This window comes from Gambusia affinis, linkage group LG22, assembly GCF_019740435.1.
Source record: "Gambusia affinis linkage group LG22, SWU_Gaff_1.0, whole genome shotgun sequence".
NCBI classification, from domain to species: domain Eukaryota; kingdom Metazoa; phylum Chordata; class Actinopteri; order Cyprinodontiformes; family Poeciliidae; genus Gambusia; species Gambusia affinis.
Genome location: NC_057889.1, coordinates 13,258,882 through 13,281,107, shown reverse-complemented (window position 1 = coordinate 13,281,107; position 22,226 = coordinate 13,258,882). Strand labels below are relative to the sequence as shown.

The following is a 22,226-nucleotide window of genomic DNA, read 5'->3' as shown; positions in this document are numbered from 1 at the left end:
TGACAAAGATTTATTTATTTTTTTTAAGTGAAAGGCGTGGATTCAGAGTCAAATCAAAAGTAGTACCTGAATTTGCGAGAGCGATGGCCTTGAGGAGCACAAACTCCTCCTTTTCCAGACCCATGCTTTTGTACTTCTTTACCAGCTGCAGGATTGCATTGTTCAGATCAAACAGCCCAGCCAGTTTGGATTGCTCCTCGTCCATAATGTAGTCCTCGGCATAAACCAGTTTGTCCTCCATGACCAGCGAGCGAAACACCACCCGAAGAATCAGGATCTCCATCCAGCCGCTTTGCAGGAGACTCATCTGGTCGGCCAAGGAGAGGGTGGGAAAGCCTAGAAAAAGAAACGATTGAAAGAACACATTTATGGCGTTGGCCAGGGACAGAATGAGGTAAGCCCGAGCAGGTGAAGTAGAATAATTTGAAGAAAAACTTGATATGGTCTTCAAAATCATCCTAAACACACCATACCCACAGTGAGACATGGTAGCGGAAGCAAAATGCTGTTTCAAATGAGGATAGATTTAAAAAGTAATGTTCACAGGCAGTTTCTGTCCAATCGGATTGAGTCTAAGCTATTTTATTTAAAAAAAAATGGGTATCTGTATGAGCAAAGTCTACTTCACAAAGACGATCAACTTGATGTTGATCTGTCATATAATCACAACAAACAATTTGTGGTTGACAAAATGCAAAAAAGTTTAAATCCATTTTATAACATGTTTATAATCTTTTCAAGCTGTAAAAGGTTTGACAGAAAGCTGAGATGTTTTTTTTTGTTATTGTTTTTTTGTGTGCGTGGGTGTGTGCGTGTGTGTGTGAAATATCCATACTATTACTGCAAAATATACCTGCAGCAATATAATTTTACTTCTGAAATAGCCAGTAAAGGGCATAAGGAAGGACAGAAGGAATTTGTGGCACATTTGATGAGTCCCTGCAGGATACGCAAACTTTGATTGACAATTACATCCAGCTGGAGGTTATTAAACCCACTTACTGCCTCGCATGTACCTCCATACACACACACACACACACACACACACACACGCACTCACACAGACACAGGTTTACTGTAATTAAACAGAAGATTTTGCAGAAGAAGGGAGGGGAAGGCATGTTGTTTGTGTTTTTGACACCATCCTTGATCGTTATCAGAATCCACGGCTCTTTGAAATCCCTGCGGCGGGGCCAGCGCCCCGATTCCCCACCCTGGCCCCGAGATGGATTGGAAACGCTGTGAGTGCACAATTTCATACGTCGATAGGGATCAGTATTCTGTAGCAGAGCCATCGATCAGGAGACCCGTGTGAATCTGTGCTAGATGAAATCTCAAGCACGTTATTGATAAATTGAATGACAAAAGCTAAATTGTTGATAAGGGCAACGTTTCAGATAAATGAGGAACAACAAAGAAGTTGTTCATTATATATTTAAATGAGGCATAAAATCTCAAAAAGTGGGACAGAAACAGCTAAATTAAAAGCTTTTTGGTTCAATTTGGCCTATAAAATGTAAAAATATAAAAAATATCCAAAATAACCCACCAGTTCTGTCGTTTTTGTGAGTTTCAAATTTCATTTTCAAATCTCAGTTCCCAGTACCAGCTCATTTAAAGGAACTCTTTAAGTTTTCCAGGAAATGTTCTTGAAGACACTAAGCAAATTAGTTTGTTTGCTCCAAACTCTGCGTAGGAAACATTTTCCCTCCAGACAGAAACATGTCAACTATACCCTCCACATTTGCTTGACATACACAGAGAAGCACAGCTAGTTTATATCACCACATGTTAACACAGTTGTCACCCAACAGTCGCCTTAATCACACACATATTCCACAGCCAGTGCTGCATCGCAGACTCAAAATGGCCAAAACCAAAGAGGGCAGTTGGTCTTTAGCCAGCTCGTCTTCCAGTTTGCCCCTCAGACTTCACACCACATCACTGTCAATCTGCCTGATAGGAGGCGACACAGAGGAGTGGGTGCAGCCGGGGCAGTAGCCCGCCCATCACACTCACCTCCCCCTGGGCAAAGAACTCATATGGCCTGGGACACTTCGCCCAGGACCCCGGGCCTAGCAGCAACGGGGGCCGCTGAGTGTTCTGCCACTCATCCAGAGCTGATGTGACACGGCCATTACGCTGCTAGGTACAGCCGGCCGGACTGTTGTTCAAGTAGCCTTTTCCCTGTGTTGGAGCCTCTTTTCTTTGTTTAATCCCATTTTTAAAAAAAATTTTGTTCATCCACATCTTAGATTAACTGGCTTGAAACCATTGTGTATTTTTGCAATCAGATGAGTAAAATAATCACATCATTTATCAAAAAGAGGGGAAGATATATATCAATTGTGATAACTATACAATGAACTGTAATTAATAAATTTTGGAAGGTGTCATCCTGTTTGCTCATCCAAAACAGTAATTAGATGTTTCCTCAAATATATAAACCCTGCTAACTATATTGGTGTTTGGACTTTAAGTTTCATCAATGTCTATGTTCTGATCATTTCTTTATTGTATGCTTCCCCATTTCTTGCCGTCTAAGTTTATCCCCTGTTGCAGTGTAGTTAATCTCGTTGTTTATGTTTGTATTTATTTCGTTGGAGTGGTTTTTCTTACAGTTTAGTGCTTAGGTTCAGGTTTCCTTTCCTCCTTTTCATTCTCATTGCTTTGCTTTATTTTTCACCTCTGCCTCTGTCTTCCCTACGTGATTTTTTCCCAAGCTGCATCCACTCCCCTGTCATTAGCTGCTCTGGTTCCTTTGTGTTTTCTCCTCAGTAAATTCAAGTTCTCAGGTTATATTGCTCTCCACTTGGTCCTTCTGTTCCCATGCAGCGTTTATACCGTTTGGAAGTTTTTTTCTTGTCTTTACTAAAATTATGGACTCTATTACAGTTCCTTCTTCCTGTTTGAATTTTGGCCGCTGCTGTTAAAATAGGATCAACTGTTGAATAGTACAATTATAACATTAAATTGTGGAGTCTGAATCTCATGCGTAAACTTGATTCACTGGCTTGAGTTAACGATGATACCCTCTATGAAGCTTGTTCCTTTGTAAAAGCAGCATGGCCAAAATAGAGGGAGGTCTCTTTAATCTTGCGCAACCACAAGATGCTGGTCCATCTGAAGACTAAAGTATATAGTCTTCAGATGCAACCAAAATCTGAGAAGTCGTGAGGATTCCAACTGTTTGGCATGACCATGCAATGAACTGTCAGCAGTCCTGCAAGCTTTGGATCTCTGCCTAAAAGGACGCCGGCCACATGGACAACCCAAGAAGGAGCGGCTGGGTGGACACGTGAGTTTCCAACATAACCCCCAATTACACGCTCAATCGAGAGAAGTCGCCTCCCAAAACAACAAACCCTGCAACTGAAGGACACAAAGAAAATCACGACACTTAAATTTAAGCAAAAATATTAAATATCCCTCCCTAAATTTGACAATTCTCAAGTACACATTGTTATTTTGCATAGAATGAGATTAAGACCTAGTATGTCATTCGGCTCAGAAATACAGACAAAAGAAATTCATATCATGTGGTAAATCAGTCTGCCTAACAGCCCAGGTAGCCAGAAATGGAAATGTCAGGTAAGAGCAGAAGGTGATGTTCCTTCAGTTTTCACAATGTGTTTTTCCAGGAAAATAATATTCCAACATTTCTGTAAGCAACAGAAAAAGTGTTGTTATCAGAAAACTATAAATTTTAAACCCTCAACCAAGCCATGCCTGTGGTAGGACTGGTTCAGACTAATTACTCTATCCTTTCTCCAGCTTCATTGGAAAGAAAAACAGACTTCTTCAGCATCAGCTGGTCAAACTGGTTTGGGTTTACTCATCCAAATCTGGGAAAAATAATGATCAGGCACACTTCCAAGAATGTAAAAAGTTACTCACTGAACTTTCCACCAGTGTATTTCTACATAATTTTAGATGGTCTTGAAGGTTTCACTGAGAAACAGGTTTACCAGTGATGATGTCGTCATTTTTTCCGTCTCGGAGTAAAACCAAAAGGCTGCTCAACACCACCGTGTCTTGTGAATATAATCTGTTACCCAAGGAGCATAATACTGGTTTCCATTTAACCTTACTGTTTTTGCCTTTGAGTATTTCTATTTTTTTTCTCCCAAACTTGCCTGATGGGTTTTGTTGGATTAATGTATTTTTGGTGTCATTTCAGAATGAAAAATGTCTTCCTTCTCCAGTCCGTTTCCCCTCTGGTGGGTATCTGCTGTGGTTACAGCCGCCGCTCACCGCTGCTCCGCTCCCTCAGCAAAGGGCTACAAATATAAACCCGTCAATCGGACTCCATTTATCTGGGGGAGCAGACAGCAGTGCGCTGGGGGGAGATGTATAAAGGGAGGAGACAAATTTCTTCCAAAACAAGAGTACGGAAATGCTGATGAGGAACAAACAGCCAAATGCCTCTTATCAAATTTTGAGAAAAAGATGCAGGGGAAAATATAGTAGAACGATACGAGCACTCACACGCACCTGTTTTGTTTGTTTTGTAAGCATTTCAGAGACAAGACATCAACAAAGAGCCCAGGTGTTTCGCTGGTGATGTTTTGGGTGTGAATAACACTGCTGATAAAGCGGAGAAAAAAGGGGATGATAAGAACTGATTAACCAAGAAAAGCTGTAAAATAGAATCCCGTATTTAAGTTTCTTATAAGACTGTGCAAACACTTCTCTGAAGATTTCCAGTGTTTTACCAACAGAAATATACAAAGCACGACCATATGTCGCTAATTATGAAGGTATTTTTGGTGACGTTTTTTTAAAATTTGCTTATACGTTTAAACGGGATCCAGGATTTCTACCATAGTTTTAAGTGAAGTCCCTTGCCTTTTTGCTGTTAGCCTTTAAAATATATTTGAGCGAGAAAATTAACAACCATAATTTGAGTTTTTAAGCAAAAGCCTTGCTTAGTGTAGAATTTCACTTTTTTATAGATAAAAGTTTTAGTTTTGGACTGGAGGTGAAATTAAACTCATTATTTAGCAGAAAGCATTGTCTGTGAGACTGAGAAACATTTTTTTTATTTTTTATATATATATAAATTAAGCGAGTTATTTGTTTTAAAAAAAGCCAGCACCATAATTAATAAATGAGATTACTTTGGTTTTGTTTTTAATCCCGGTGGTTCTAAATGAGATGACAGTAATGCATGGCAGCTTTTATGTGTTTGAATTGTAATATTTTACTGATCTGAGGAGGTCCTGTATTTACTAACAGTCTAGTGTGAAATAAAGGGCAACTATTTATTTAATTTATAAGAACCTTTTGAAGTGGCTTATATAAGTGGTGCAGAAAAATCCAGATGTCCTGCCTGAAGGAAATTACTGTGAAAGAGCTGCAATTTAAAATGGCTTGAGAAGGTATTAAATTTATTTTGAACCTTCTTATGAATTTATATTTCCTGTTATGCACCATCTATGAACAGCAGTTTAATTTTGATGTTAAAAAAAATCAAAACTTCTCAATATAAATAAAAAAATGTTCATCATCTTGAGCAAATAAAAGTTTTGGATGGCTCATAACTACAAAAACATTCAATAAAATTCTCCAAACAGAAAATGATGAAACACTCAACTTTTTTTCCTCCATTTCTGAGTTTAGCAAAATGCTTGTGCCCCCAACTCAAACCCCAGCTGAACCGGATGCTCCGTCTAGAGCAGAGGTACGTCAGGCATTTTATTCTAACTACTCAGCGAGAACAGACACACTTCTTCAGCTGAAGGGGGTAAAAAATAAATAAATAAACCTCCGCACGTCTCATCTGCTATTTCTGTGACAGAAGACAAGCTCAGTGTGTTCCAAGAGCCAGGAGGATTTCTGTAATTCAGACCTGACAGGGAGGCGGCCACGGCCCAGGAAACAAATTAAAACTTCCATGTGGCCACTGGTCATCTGGTTGGTGTGGGAACACTTTGGTCAGGAAGGGCATGGCACGCAATTTACAACATGCTGGCATGCACAGACACACACATAGAGGATGACTGACAGATAACAGACAGCCAACCCCTTACCCCCTCCCTCCCCCGCTCTTTTGGGCCATCTTGGCAGCCACAAGTCAGAACAATCCCTTCTCTGATCTGATTAGGGACTTAGTCAACCTAATGTGTGTGTCGGCCTGTGTGAGAGAACTATGAGTGAGAGAGAGAGAGAGGGAGATTCATACCAGGGATATGTTTGGCCCAGCCGATGTTGACCACCAGCTCTCTGTCTGCCAGGTCGCACAGCGTGGTCAGAGCCTTGATGTCGCTCTCGGGTACCGTGGGGTCCGGCATGGCGAAGATGCTTTCCGGCTCGGCTACTAGCAGAAGGGATACCACCTTGTTTTCCACTGCACCTACAAAAACTGCAAAAGTTTATTATTGTTACAAGGTTTTCTTTTTTTTTTTTTTTTCTTCAGTGAGATGAATAAAGATAAAGAGGGAAGACATTACTGGAATCAGTCAGAGAACCAGAAAGAAATATGAAACATGCACAGAAAAATATTTCTGTCAAAGTATAATGGTGAAAAGTGACCCACACCATCAGAAGGTTTCTTGACACTAGCTGCATTTCCAATAGAAATCTTTGAGCAAATCTTTGTTAGCTAATTTCAAAAATTGCAATGGTAGTGTTTCCATTAAATAAGAAATTAAATTAAAATCAGAAGTGAATAAGGTTGTTCATGCGGTGAGTCATTAGAAATCGTGGCAGGGATAGATCTAAACACTTCTATGAGATTTAGTCATAATTCAGCCATGGCTATGCCATCTGAGGAAACGTCTTTGTCTTACTCAGGTGTTGAAGTGAAAAGCCCCTTATGCTTGGGAGCAACTACGCATCCAGCATTTGGGAAAATTGTAGTCAGCGATTTTACAGAAGAAATATGAATTCAACACGTTGGAATGACAACACAACTTTTTATGAGCTGAGCGATGCTGTGAAAGATCTGGAGGAGCCAGCTGTACATTGTTTGAAAAACAAACCATCATCTTCCTACAACTTCCCCCTGGTTTTTTTTATTGTTTTTGCCAGTAGTAATATTTGGCTGTTTATCAGGTGACTCGTCTGACAAGAAAAAAGTGTTTCCAGTACCGCTTTGCAAAATACATCTACCGGTATTTTGATATGGCCAAAAAAAACCACATCATCTACCACAAACACTTTCTTAATCAAAAAAAATATAGGGTCGTCAATGGAGTCTCAAACAGCTAAGCTAAAGTATTTGGAAAAAAAAAAAAAAAGAAAAAACATTAAAAACTTCAACAAGTCTGGGTCTGGACAGAATGAAAATGATCATAAACATACATCCAAAGCTCTAAAAAAATCTGTTAAAACAAGGCACATTCAAGGGTGAGACTGAATCAATCATTTCACCTGCTGCCACCAAACTGGTGCCAAAACAAGGAATAGCCTCAAGCTGGCGACACACAGGACATGTCAGAGTTGTTGTCACCTGCATAAGGGGATGAAGTGCAGCACAGCATAGCAGTTTCCACATTGTGACGTGTATGTGTGTTGTACAGGAATCCCTGAAACTTCCCATTTCAGGGAAGGGCACCAACAGAGTTCAGGCCTCTAATAACCAGAAGACATCCAGGACTAAAGAACAGGAAGGGAGTTTAGCAGCGGAAATGGAGCTTGAGAAAACAACAGTAGTGCAGATTGATGGTTTGATTGAGCTCCAACTGTACTTTGACTAAACTGTACATGTAAATGTAATGACTGATGCAAAATCGTTGGGGCTGCTAATGAGAAAGTAAATTGAAAGTAAATTTTCTGCTATGTTGATAGTCCTTCCTGGAGCAACTTGGCTGCTCCAGTCATCGAATCTCATTCATTTTCAACAGTTCTTGTGATTGTCAGACGAAAAGACGAATAATTATTGATGAAGTCACTCAAGCTCCTGATTGCTGCAAGCCAGTCAAAATTTTTTTCTTAACTGAAAAAAGGAACATTTTATAATTACTTCATTTGACAATTCATGTAAAAGACAGAAGCTACTGTGTGTAATGTGATATTAGTTCATTTTCTTATATAAACTATCTCTCCAGGACAAAGAAAGGGAAACAATTTCAATAGAAAGTGTCTCAGCCTTGTCTTAAATGTAAAATGCAAAGCTGTTCTCACATAAAAATCTAAATTTGTTAAGTGAGTAATGGTGGCTTCCCAGAGTTCAAAGGAAACATGGCTTGGCTGTTGCTAAGTCTTAAGCACAAACAAAACTTAGAGCTCATCTAACCATAATTAAAGTCTATTAAATCAGAGGAACAACTTTCCCATTCTTTTTATACGTACATGTTTTTTTCTGTGGCAAGTTGTTCTGTGGGTGCAGATAGGGGCTGTTCTCAGCATCTATTCTCCTCTTGTACTTCTGCCTGCCTCCTCGAACCCGGTCCAGGCGCACGCCTACATATGTAAACATAATCACAGGATGTTAATGATGATGTTTGCTTAGCCACACCATAAATACATAAATACACAAACACTCGGGCCCTCATATGATAATGTTACATGTACAGTAAATAAAACTATTCATACAGGTGCATCCCAATACATTGGGATATCATTGAAAAGAAATGTATGAAATTACACACAGCAATATATTTCAAGTATTTATTTCTGCGAATATTTCTGCAGCTCACAAAAACCCAAAATTCCCATTTTCAGTATTTGTAATGTTTTGTAACCTCAAAGAAAAACATTTTTAACATAGAAATGTTGTATTCCATTATATTTTATCATCTTTTGCGTGAACTGTCGCATGGTTTATTAGTTCAGTTCATATGCATTTGTACCCATTTGGGATTTTTCATCTTCCTTTTTTGCTGGTAAGTCAGTCACAATCACACCTATATGAAGTAGGTATATTAAAGTACACCTACTTTAATATCTTATTAAAGTAGGTATTGGTACTTTGGGCCGATCCAATGTTCTGCTAAAAAGAAATCCATGATTATCTCCATATAGTTTGTTGGAAACGGAACATGGACAGTTGACCAAGACCAGCAGAGGAGACGGCTCATCAAATCATCACTGATTGTGTAAATTTCATGCTGGACTTCAAGCAAATGAAAAGTAAATGTATATCTTTGCACCACTGAACAAACTCTTTATTCTCACAAGACAAGTTAATTACACAGGTTTGTGTGTGGTGACTCTTGAATTGACTTTTCTCTATAATTTACTCCAGGTTGTAGTGATGTCTACAACGTTTTTCTAGATTTTTTTTTCCCCTTGCATTAACTTCCAATTCATGTCCTTTTCTTATGGCTATAATCATCAAAATGTACAGAAATAAACACTAGAAATATATCACTTGGTATGCAATGAACCACATTTTAACTTAAACACTGAAATAATTGAACATTGATTACAGTCAAATTTATTTAAATTCACTTAAATTATTTTTTTTGTCAAAAGTTTTCTTCCTTTCTGATAAATAAATTAATTGTAAATGAATTCCAGAGAACTTCTCAAAAGATATTTAAAATTGAGCAACATATATATATATAGTAAGATCATCCAAATTCAAGGGTCACTATCACTTCAAACGTCTTCTACATTGCTTACTCCCTTACATTTGGAGTCAGAGTAGCGGTTGACATTGGTGCGACATTTAAACGGGTCAGTCAATGGGCGAAAGGCTCCCACGTTAAATCCATTAAACCATCGGGATGTTGTCCAGTCAACAGCCCACATGTACTGCCGATCTCAAGGAGACCGGACAGGACAGGCCAAATGCTGGAGCGGCAACATGCATCCTGTAAGATGACACCCGAAAACCTCAGAGGGGCAGGCGACAAATGCTCATCTTAACAAGCACTGCGACAACGTGATGACGGAGATTTAGGAGTGTGTGTGTGCATGCGCGTATGGGTGCGTGTGTGTGTGTGTGTGTCAACCAGGGGGAAAGGCCGGTCATGTTCACAGAGGAGGAACAGACACACTGTGAATCTCACCAACTGCAGAGAAATTGCTTTATGCAGGGGGTGTGAATGTGACTCAGGAAGCCTTCAGTTGTGGTGTTGGGTTTCTGGGTCTAAATAGCCTTAGCGTCCCTGAATAGATCTATAATGGCATCTGTAAGAGACACATTGAGGCTATTATTTCCCCTCTTGACACCTCCCAGCAATATTCCATCCCTTTAACTTGCTATTCTGACTTGTAAAGATATTTTTACAGAGCACGCAACAAAAATTAAGGAGCAAAAATGAATAAATAAATAAAATATAGCAGTGTCTTCTTAATCAGGCGTGTAAAGATTTGTGGGGTTTTATCAGTTCTGTGCCATTGACTTGTAAAGCTATTTTGTTTTATTTTATATGTCCGCCATTACTACAACTATAAATCTGATATAATGCTTTATCAGTTAATGTCCCATGAACAGATATTAAATGCAAGAGAGGATTGTGGATAACAATGTTGGTATGAATTATGTGCCTTACAACCCTTACGACAAATAAAGTACACTTAAAATGAATATATGTCATCCAGAGAAATAAAATGTACAATCATTGTTATCTTTGAAGATCCCATTATTAATTAAATCTATATTAAAACATGTTTCCCAGCAAAAAAAAATATCTACATATTCAGATTTCATGAAGTTCAATGCAGCCGACTGACTAGAATGCCATGTTTTCTTGTCTTTGCCATTTTGAAGAACACATAAGATAAATATGCCTGTTTGTCAATGAGAAACAGGTCACAAATAAATCAAATTCATATTACTTAACTTAGAAAAGTAAAGTGTATATAAAAAATGCTTCAGTTACATTTACTTGATAGAAATTGTTGGGTGTAACAAAATTTGGGAGCACAGGGTTTTCATATTGTTTTTTACTGGGATTTTCACTGAACAAATGTCATAAAAGTAAAAGTTGGTCATTTTTGTTGCTGCAATAAAAGCTTCATTTATTTAGAGGCCTTAAAGACATCTTTAATCAAGGTGCCCATAAAAGAGGAGAATGCTATTTAGTAAATATGACTGCTGCCACAGAAACAAAACTAACGTGTTGTTGGTTTCCAAGGCCTGATTCTTCTTCTCAGATTTTGGTCACTTTTTAAAATATACCCAATATTTAAATATGTTTTAATTTTAATATTGTTTTCCCCCAGGATTTCCAGAAACCTTTTCACCAGTTGCCTTATGTTTCACCAATTAATGGTATCTACCTGCTTGAAAAACAGAATGAAATAAAGGGATTGCATGTAGGAGCAAAATAAGAGTACCAATTGGCAAAGAAGGACATTGAAACCATAAAAAAGTTTCCTCTACCAGCTTTCCTCTCAGAAGGACAAGAAGTGACAAGAGTGAAATCACCTATTTGCAAGTCAACTGTCCAAAGACAGGCAGGACCTTAAACAGATCTAAAGCTTTTGATAAGACTTTTACTTGCAGACACTTGTTACATTTAAGCTTTTGTCAAATCAGATGGATCCCTTAGCTTTAAACAAGAAGTTAAGTTTCAAATCTGAGTGAAGCCTTAAATTTGAATGTACTTATGTCTAATTTAAGTTTTAAAATTATGAAAAATGCCGAGGACTGGTGTTTAAAATAACAGAAATTATTTAATATAAGCACAAAGAGTTCTTGACTTTAATTGTTTTCTTGTTGTTTATGTAAACAAGCAGTTAGTGACACATATTGTATCCATTACAGCCTGTTGTGAAACCAAAATAGAAAATAATGGCTTTTCATCACTTGCCGCACTGGCATCATATAACTGGAAACCTCAATGCAGAAACCAATAATTGAGAATAATTTAGGGATTAAAAGACACAGTTGTGATCCCAAGAAGTCATAATCATGTTGTCATTGAAGTAAGTTTTGTAAATAGTTTAACAACTTGAATAAGCACAGTGTGCTGCCATTTTTCCCAGAGCCAACCAAACACTAAACTTAAACAGAGACTTAAGTTTCTATTTATATATTTTGTATTATGGGTGCCCAATATTGTTTCTGATACACATTGGAAAGTTAAAAGTTTATAGAGGAAGGTCTGCTGCTTCTTTACTAGTTGTGACTAAATCAAATGTAGTGCTCCTTTAACCATGCTTTTATATTTTAAAACTTAACCAGCAGAAATATATATCTTATATATGAGCCTCTTTGCTTAAAGTATAAAAAATTGTCACAGTATTTAGTATATTTGTATAATGCCAATTTGCAACAGATATTATCTAAAGCCACTTTACAAAAAAACCCCATTTTCTCTACTTTTTCTTCTTTTCTTGTGTTCACTTCCCCCACATTTAATTAATCTTTTCATGATCTGATATCATTTAGCGTTTGAGGACTGGAGACTGTACTGATTGGTAGAGGGCAACAGGGTTTGTTCTATGCATAAAGAAGCTGATAACAACACAAACAATGGTGGATAGCATTGTGCTGTGTGTTCAGTTTAACGCCACTTCTGAAAAGGAATCTATTGAGCATTAGCACTTGGTTCATCTGAAACAGCTTGCTGTTTTCTAATTGAGGTGGAATTTAAGGGTCAAAATGCTACGCATGTTTTGATGAGATGCTAAAATCACAGCGCCATACATCTCCCTGGCTTGACAACTACAGCGGATATAAAATGTCTTGGCAGTATTGTCTAAATGTGAAACTTTTTCCCAGTCAACATCTGAAAATACCAGCAGTTTCCAAACAGAGGTCTCGTATAAGCATAGCCTTAAAGTGTTGAAGGCTAACATGCTACACGCAGGGGTGGGCAGTCCTGGTCCTCGAGGGCCTGTGTCCTGCGTCTCTTAGATGTCTCCCTGGTCCAACACACCTGAATCCAACAGCTGAATCACCTCCTAAGTGCAGTCCTGCACTCCAGAGTCCTGCTAATGAGATCATTAGCAGGACTCTGGCGTTTTGAAGTAGAGATACATCTAAAAGTTGCAGGACACTGTCCCTCGAGGACCAGGAGTGCCCACCCCTGTTACAGCAATAGGACAAGTATCAGCTCTTCATTGCCAAATATTAGCTTGACTAGATTTGAATTTAAAGAAATGAATCATAAGCTGAAAAATTTATGTGGATTAGATTCCAAACTGTGTGATTTATATTTGCTGAATGCTTGATTTAAAGGCAAACTAAGTTTTATTCAAATGTTTGTTTGTGTTCTGGCAGAAAATAATGTCAAAACTAAGTATAATGTTTCATAGAGGAATGTGCTGACAACTAAAAGGCCAAGAATAGCTTTGGAGGATAACAAGAGAGAGAGACACACACACACACTACCTCATTGTTCTTCCGGACTGCCCATCAGTGTTTGATAAGGACAGCCACATTCATCACACAGCATTTCCACATAAGAAGCTTTCAGATCCAGAAAAAAGTCCCACAGCATCGACTCATCCAGTTTAGCCTGTTCTCCACCTCCATCACCGCTGCCTCCATGTTCCCACCACAAACAATCCCACGCATCTCCGATGTGGTGACACATATACAGCTTTAAAGTATTACTGCATCCTAAATCCTTGCACTTTTCGTCACATTGCTTCCTCAAGATTGCATCTGTTTTATTGCAATTTAAAGGGAAGAGAAAAGAATAGAAGAGTTTCGATTTCTGATACAAATAAATATCCAAAAGATATTCTGAATTTATATTCATTCTCTGTTTCTCTCAAACCCTTAAAAACGATCCTGAACAAATGACTGAATTCAAAGGTCACCTAAGGGTTAGATTAATCCAAAATGACACATTCTCACAGAGAACTGTTCATTACTGCAAAGCTACACAGATAAAGCCGTCCTTCGAAACTGACAGGACAAACCACACACGCGGAAGAAGGTGCTCTGGTCAGATGAGACTAAAACCAAACTTTTTTTGCCAATATACGAAATGCAACATGTGGCAGAGAACCAATAATGCTAAGGAGACTGCGTCATAATGTGGGGATGCAGATGAAGCAGAGATTCTCCTTCCATAAATACAACTCCAACAACGCCAACCATCCTGTGAATACCACAATGACATATAAGTGAATGGCATTCACTTATAAAATAATATTAAAATAATACAAATATCTTTTTTTACTTTACAGTTTTACTTTGTGTTGTTTTGTCACATAACATCCTACAAAAATACATTGGAGTGTGCAGCTGTGTTGTGGTAATCTCCACAAACACCAAAATACCTTAGTGGCATCCGATATACAGCAGACAGCTTCTTATTGACTGATGGAAATGGTGTGTAGGGTCTGAAACATCTAAATGTACAAACTGTGCAACTTTAATGCAACTAGGAAAGGAGGAAGAATATATTGTTTTTATTTTGCAACCATGGTCATTGTCCCAGGAAAGTGAAAGCTACTGTGGAAACAGTTACCTAAACGGGGCTCAATCAAATCCTGCCTGGGGTCTATATGTCTTTTAGCTGCTCTTTTAATATGGCTCTGACTATCCTCATTAAACTTCACAGCTCCCTCTGTCTCTGTTTACTGCGGCCTCTCCAGGGGAAGAGGGGCATTACGAGACACGATGAAGCGCGTTACGAGGGCGCTTACGATAGGAGTTACGAGGGGCAGTTCGCGTTTCACGGAGGTCCAGGAATCCCACAAGGCATCTGGAGGAATTTATGAGGCAGGGGGACGAAGCAAAGGGGGGCTGAAAGAGGAGGAATGCTGTTGATGCCTCAACCCTATTAAAAGCAGCTAATATAGAAAAAGATAGCACTGAGGAAAACACACCGAGGTGTGAGTGCAGATCTGAGATGTTGGTAAGGTGTTTAAACGTACACAGAAATGTGTAAACATGCTATAATTGGTTGCATCTATAACTCACTGTGCATATAGAGCTGCAGCTGGAAGATGCTGCTGCACATTAAGTCCCAAATAAGAAATAATAAATCATCTTTCAGGTCTAGAAGAGTTGAGGTTCTCCCTTCGTCTTACCAATAATTTCAATCAGTTTTTGCTCACTTTCAAAACATTCGCAAAAATTAAAGACAATCAGAAATTGTGAACATGTCTTTAGGAGGTATAACTAAAACTGTGTTTCTTATTGAAGAAAAGAGCTGAGGAAAAATGGCTACAAACTGAGCTTTAACTTTCTCCATATAAGAGGTTTATAACCACCCAAAAAAATCCCTGCTATCAAATTGCCACCAGAAGTTACCTAATTAGTAAACACACCACAGGTAGAGTTTCAACAAGTAGAAACCTAAAGATAAAATGTGAACATAAACAATTTTTTTGTATAAAATCTGGATATTGGTAAAAATCCAAAACATAAAAACTGCTTTGGACTGTTGTTTAATTAAAAGAAAAACATTTAATTTCTAAATTGTTTGGTTAATTTATTGACTACTTGACCACAACTTTGGTCAAGTAGTCTAGTTAGCATGCTCCTTTTGAGAAAGCCAATCCATGTCAGATTTTAGATCTGAAATGATTTGTGTCTAAATTAATAAGACGATCAAGTTCTGGAGCTGCTATTGTAAGAAATATTTCAATTCAGATATTAGGACTGAAACAAAGACAAAAACTGGACTGGACCATATCTTAGTAAACATTTCCTGAATATGACATTACGGATTCAATAAAATAAAAAGAAAAGAGCACAGAAAAGTTAAAAATGTTGGAAACATTGTGAAACAGGTCTAGTAAAGTGCAGGATACCTTAACGTGGTATTTTCCTTTTTCCTACATAATCTACTGTATTTATTATTTACACACATCATGATTCGCAGACATCAATGTAACATAAAGCCATTTAGGATAAAGTGACAGGCTTTTACTTTTTTAATAAATTTGGGATTTTTCCTCAGATCAAACTGCTCAACATTTACACACTCAGGTGTTTTTTCTCCTCTCTCCTCTTTGGTAACTCTCCTAAGCTGCACACAGCAGGAGACAAGTGGCCAGTACAGTAGGAGGCTGCTAATGTTTTCCTCTGTGAGTCACTTCTAAATCTGGACAACAATATGTCACCAGGCAGCAGGCATACAGGCAGACTAGAGGAGACTATCTGCGGCATGTGCACAGACCCACTTCAAATATTTATCCAGACGTGATAAAGTTTCATAGTAGAAAGCAGGTTTAAAAAAAAATTCTTGAAGCAATCAAAATGTTTCTGGAATAAATCTGGCACACTACGAAGATTTTCAATTGGGTTCAGGTTGGAACTTTAGGAAGAATATTTTTTTTATATTTTTTTGCCTGCTTTGTGCACCCCTAACTAGTTATTGTGCTGTTGAGACCCCCACATATGCAGATGAACCATGCATCTGTTGGGTGAAAAAGGGGTTCAATAATTTGCATCTTTTCATTCACTTGGTGCAATGCATCAGATCAATCTACAGCTAAACTGGCCCGTAGCGTGATACTGCTACCACCATGATTGACAATTAGTACAATAATTTTAGTTTGTTAGCCTAAACTTAATTGTTCTTCTGGTCACTGTGGCAAAAAAAATCTACCCCTTTTCAACTAAATACATAGTGAATAAGCTTCTTCCCAAATATCTTTCTTGGTGCTGGAATGTTGCCATGACACCTTCACAGATTGGCAAAAGTCCAGAAACTATTTTGGAGGCCCTGCACAGCAAAGATGGACATGGCTGAACACTTAAGAGCCAAACAGCACTTACTCATCGTTAAGTGCTGTTTTTACTCCACATACACTGACCTACACACACATATATCATTTATGGCATCATGCAGGTGCTTTAGATTCACTGTCAGTGGAGATAAGTCAGCTACAGCACAGACCATCATAATAACCAGTGGCCTTCTCTCTCCACGTCAGAAGTCTATAAAGACGAGACTGAAACTCTTGCCAGATTTCTCATCAGATCTATAACAGTGAAGCTAACAGTAAGTTACTTTAATGCACAGCTGACCTTCTCTCAACATGCCCACTGCCAGACACTTCACAAATCGACAGGCTTGGCAGGATTTTCTCCTTCTCTTGGTGATCTCACATTCGTTTGAAGCTGGGCAGCTGTATTCGATGTTACCTGGAGAGGGAAAGGTAAGGTAAGAAAAAAAGTGTTTGTCAATGATGTGGAAACAGTTACTGGTCTACAAAAGCTTGGGATATAAAAAGAAATGCATCGTTAAACTTTCTGTTGAGTTTGTTGTTTCGGCATCTAAACTCCATTTTCTTTTGTGGGGAACTTTCATACTCAGACTAAAACTGGGATTTATTGGGAGTATTTGAAAAAGCTTAGCATATTCTCAATAAAAAATTTAAATTTTATCAACTAGCCAAAGTTGTCGGCTAAGCCTGATGGCATTGAGCCAGTACAGGTCATCTCAACTGCCAGCCTCCATTAGAAACAGGACGTTTCTGATGAGCCAGACATCAGATCTCCCTGTCCAATTTGAAAGCCGCTCAAGTCCTAACCCTTTGAACTTTTCTGCGGCAGCCAACCTCCAGAGCTCTTAACGAGACGAGGCACACCAAGTCCTCGACCTGGGCCCAGAGCCGACAGAGAGCAGGACAATCCCTTTAAAACACCCACACTGTGCGCTTTCAGTTCTTCAGGTCCGAGGAGAAGTCAAAGCGAACCCATTTAGCACCAGGCAGCTCAGTTATCTGCTGCTTCAAAGACACCAACCCCCAACATGTTGACTATACACACCATGTCCTGCAAGTTTAACCACATATCAGCTGTTTGCAAACAGATCTTTATTTAAAGCCTTTCTGCAGTTTGGAAAAGTGGGAGGCGGAAGCTATGAATTAACTGATCAGGGCTTGTTTTCTCCATAACAAAAGCTTGGGGTATAACTCCATCTGTGCCATGCTGCTCGTAAAACAGGTTTATATGATGCAAGAAAGCATTACCAGTCATGCACAATAAACCATGAAACCAAGCATCTTTCTTTGCATGAATATGTAGGAGATTTTTTTTTTTTTTACACTTACCCTGGATGGTCCTCTTGAAAAAGGCTTTGCAAGCCTCACATGAAGCCACACCATAGTGATAGCCAGAGGCCACGTCACCGCACACCAGACACACCCGCTTTGCCACGGTGCCCAGCATGAACTCACACTTCACTTGGCCCTCATCATCCCCAAACCTCCTGAATGAAAGTAGAGAGGTGAGGAGAAATGCGTTCAGTTGGTGCCCGTGGCACAACACGTGAGATAAGCTGAAATCGATTTAAACACCCAACCTGGTGGTTCCACCATTATTGGCCAAGCTAGCTGTGTGACCACAGAGGCTCGGTGAGTCCAGCCCATTGTTGTGATTGAGGCCCTTGGTGAGGGGACCATAACTGGAGTTTGTATCCGATGAGGAGCTACCTGGACTGGGCTGAGCTGGGCTGACATCGCCCTGAGAGCTGGGGCTGGGACTGGAGGGCTCCCGTTTTATTGAGGTGGGACAGGCGGGGTCCAAGCCCCTCACTGACATTCTGCCTGGATGCCTGGAGAAGACAGGAAACAGAACAAATGAAGATCATTCTTAACATACCAGTGGAAGCTTGCATTCATAAGCATGAACGTCATATTAAACCTTGATTGTAATTGCACATTTGAACCATCCTGTTTCCAGGGTCCAAAACAAAAATACAACAAAAACAATTTCAATGGCTTTTTCTAAAGAAAGGTTAACAAGCTTGAATTTACTGAAGATTTTTGAAAATCCAAACAGAGTGGATCAATATACAAATAGGCTCAGACTTATGCACATACATGTACAGACTCATTCAATAAATTAAAAGGTTACATAATTTGTTTTTACCTCGTTAGTTCAACAATTAACAGAAATATATTGCATAACTTAATTAATAAGACTTAGATGTTTAAGTCTTTATTTAAAAGATAGATAGATAGATAGATAGATAGATAGATAGATAGATAGATAGATAGATAGATAGATAGATAGATAGATAGATAGATAGATAGATAGATAGATAGATAGATAGATAGATAGATAGATAGATAGATAGATAGATAGATAGATAGATAGATAGATAGATAGATAGATAGATAGATAGATAGATAGATAGATAGATAGATAGATAGATAGATAGATAGATAGATAGATAGATAGATAGATAGATAGATAGATAGATAGATAGATAGATAGATAGATAGATAGATAGATAGATAGATAGATAGATAGATAGATAGATAGATAGATAGTATTCGCATACAAATGAATTTAGCTCTGAATTACGATGCCTCCCAAGAGAGTCTTTTCTGAGGTTTTTCTTCTTTATGTCAACAACCCTAAGTGCTTTAACTGCTTAAGGCACTTAGTTAAGTTTGCACATCCTTTCATTGGTCTATCAAACCACCCTTCCCTGTGTTGTCTGAACCAGCCGTTTGGGATCGACCACATATGCAAAGCCGCAGTGCATTACACTACTTTATTTTTAAAGGAGGTGATTACTTAAGCAAACTCAGGGAAATAGAAAAGCCAGGGATAATCTACTCTGTTTCCTGCCACTGATTTTTTTGTTTGTTTGTTTATTTTTGTTTTGTTTTAATATTTGTGTTATGAAACACTTGTTCTTGTTGTCTAAGTGACACTTTACCTGTCAAACACATCATAACCGAAACAAATTAAGGGGCTTGTTGTAATTGTCATTGTAGTAGGAAATGCAGTAGAATGTTAAAAAATAAAATAGTCTATGAAAAATATTGGGGTTTTTTCTATCTATCTATCTATCTATCTATCTATCTATCTATCTATCTATCTATCTATCTATCTATCTATCTATCTATCTATCTATCTATCTATCTATCTATCTATCTATCTATCTATCTATCCATCCATCCATCCATCCATCCATCCATCCATCCATCCATCCATCCATCCATCCATCCATCCACCCACCCCACCCACCCAACCCAACCACCCAACCCACCCACCCACCACCCACCCACCCATCCATCCATCCATCCATCTATCCATCCATCCATCCATCCATCCATCCATCCATCCATCCATCCATCCATCAATCCATCCATCCATCTATCCATCCATCCATCCTATCCATCCATCTATCCATCCATCCATCTGTTTACCTATACATCCATCCATCCATCCATCCATCTATCTATCTATCCATCTATCTATCTATCCATCCATCTATCTATCTATCTATCTATCTATCTATCTATCTATCTATCTATCTATCTATCTATCTATCTATCTATCTATCTATCTATCTATCTTATCTATCTATCTATCTATCTATCTATCTATCTATCTATCTATCTATCTATCTATCTATCTATCTATCTATCTATCTATCTATCTATCTATCTATCTATCTATCTATCTATCTATCTATCTATCTATCTATCTATCTATCTATCTATCTATCTATCTATCTATCTATCTAGACCGGCGGTTTTCAAAGTGTGAGGCGCGCCTCCCCTGGGGGGCGCCAGAGCACTTTAGGGGAGGCGCGGTGCGAGGGAAAAAGTAAACCGGAAAAGCTATCTGCTTGCTGTCTACTGATGTGAGAGAAACGTCTTTTACGCACGATCAACTCTGTGGATTTAGGAGAAAGTTGGTACTGTGGGGTGCGCGTGTGGAGTGGGGATCAGTGGAAATGTTTCCCCCCTTAGAGGATGTTTTGGCCAGTGATGTCAGTGACGTTACTGACGTCGGACCACTTTCTTCAGTAACCAGTAATCTAACGCGTTGCTATTTCAAATCCAGTAGTCAGACTACAGTTACTTATCAAAATAATTTTTGTGTTACTGTGTTACTATCTTCTTTTGTTATTTAATCGTATTTCCTCTACTCGTCTTGTCGAGTGACCGACGTCTCTATGCAACAGAAATGTAAACAATGGAGGGAGATGCGCATTTTGTTGGTGGAAAACTGAACTATTTTCAGTTTCTGTCAAGTCCGATTATTATAAGCGGCTTTGGGCTTCATCTTTTAAAAGTCGCTTGCAAGTTTAATGAGCGGCGGGTTGCGCCTTTTTGGGCTCGTTTTTGAACGTGAAGTTGCTCATTTGGGCTTGGAAATAAGCAGAGACTCAATAAATCCCAGAATTTGTCCGTCATTAAGCTAGTTTTAGTCAGTCTCTCCCTGTTCATCATTTCCCGGATGATCCGTCCCGCTGTGTCTTTGTTAATGTCAAGTTAATTTATTACCTCTGAAAGACGTTGAGCTTCGCGTTGCGCTCCAGAAAACTGCAAACATCGAGACTAATATGAACAGCGCAATAAACGTGAAAACAGCCACGAATAAACGTGTCCGTAGTTGGCAATAGTTATAATGGCAAGTTAGCACCGTTATAATTATTAATATTACGGTAAGTGTCGCAGCCATCTGAGCTGTGGAGCTGCAGGAGGAGCTCTGTGCGCTGCGACATCAAACTCAGGGGCGTAACGCAGAATCTGGAGGCTGGGGGGAGGGGGGCTTTAAAATCCTTCTTTGAGTTTTCCAGACAACAGTGGACCACACAAATTACTCGTGTTTTTTATTTTGTGTACAATCTCCTCTTCAGTTCAGCCTTATCAGTGGAGACACATTGTTGATGTTACCATTATAAAATAACTTACAATTAAGTTTTGGCAAAGATCAATGTGATTTTCACAGGAGGCAGAGCGTTGTTGTTAGCAGCTGCTGAAAGTAACTAAAAAGTTACTTTTAGTGTAACTTAGTTACTTTCCAAGTCAAGTAGTCAGTAATATAACTAAGTTACTTTTTCAAGGAGTAATCAGTAGTCCGATTAAAGTTACTTTTTCAAAGTAACTATGCCATCACTGGTTTTGGCCAGAGCGGGGGCTGAAGGCGGAGTTTTTACAACTCCACCCCCCCTCCGCGGGCGCAACAGGCATTGGGCTCCTTGGAGGGGGGCTCACCCTTTCATACTTTGAAAACCCCTGATCTAGACTGATTGATTTGACCTCCTTCAGGATTTGAAGGAGGTCAAATCCTGAGAAATCTGGGACTGTTTTGGTGTTCATTTATAAAAAACAAAATGTCCTACCTTTTTTTGTTTAAAAATCCATTTAGACAGCATGCTTTTTGCTCTACTTCTGTTTTGGTAAACAGATACTTTCATTCGATTTGACAACAACCTTAGCTTTTTGAGAAATAGCTTGTGTTCATTAAAGTGTTTGGCCACAAGGCCAAGTAGCATATTTGAAATAAAACAGGGTAAGTTTGCAAGCCCAAGAGTACCACAGCTACTGTGATATAAGAGACTGGCAGCATCATGTTGTGGGAGCGTTTTGATGCTGGAGGAACTGGTGTACTTTACAAAAGATCACAAAGAGAGGACATTATGTGGAAATATTGAAGCAACACC

At 38.8% G+C, this 22,226-nt stretch overlaps 1 protein-coding gene across 4 annotated transcripts in view; it reads right to left on the bottom strand.

Moving 5' to 3' along the window:
* Positions 1–22,226, bottom strand: part of LOC122824959 (estrogen-related receptor gamma-like) — a 39,199-nt gene that overhangs the window by 2,710 nt on the left and 14,263 nt on the right. For 3 of the 4 annotated variants that reach the window (XM_044105929.1, XM_044105926.1, XM_044105927.1), the window contains exons 2-7: positions 18,117–18,368; positions 17,866–18,023; positions 16,838–16,954; positions 8,296–8,406; positions 6,185–6,364; positions 67–336 (exon numbers count right to left, since the gene is read on the bottom strand). In XM_044105929.1, the coding sequence (XP_043961864.1) occupies positions 67–336; positions 6,185–6,364; positions 8,296–8,406; positions 16,838–16,954; positions 17,866–18,023; positions 18,117–18,355 (1,075 nt within the window). In that variant the 5' untranslated portion in view covers positions 18,356–18,368. The remainder of the gene's footprint in view (positions 1–66; positions 337–6,184; positions 6,365–8,295; positions 8,407–16,837; positions 16,955–17,865; positions 18,024–18,116; positions 18,369–22,226) is intronic. The other variant, XM_044105928.1, reaches the window with a different exon arrangement.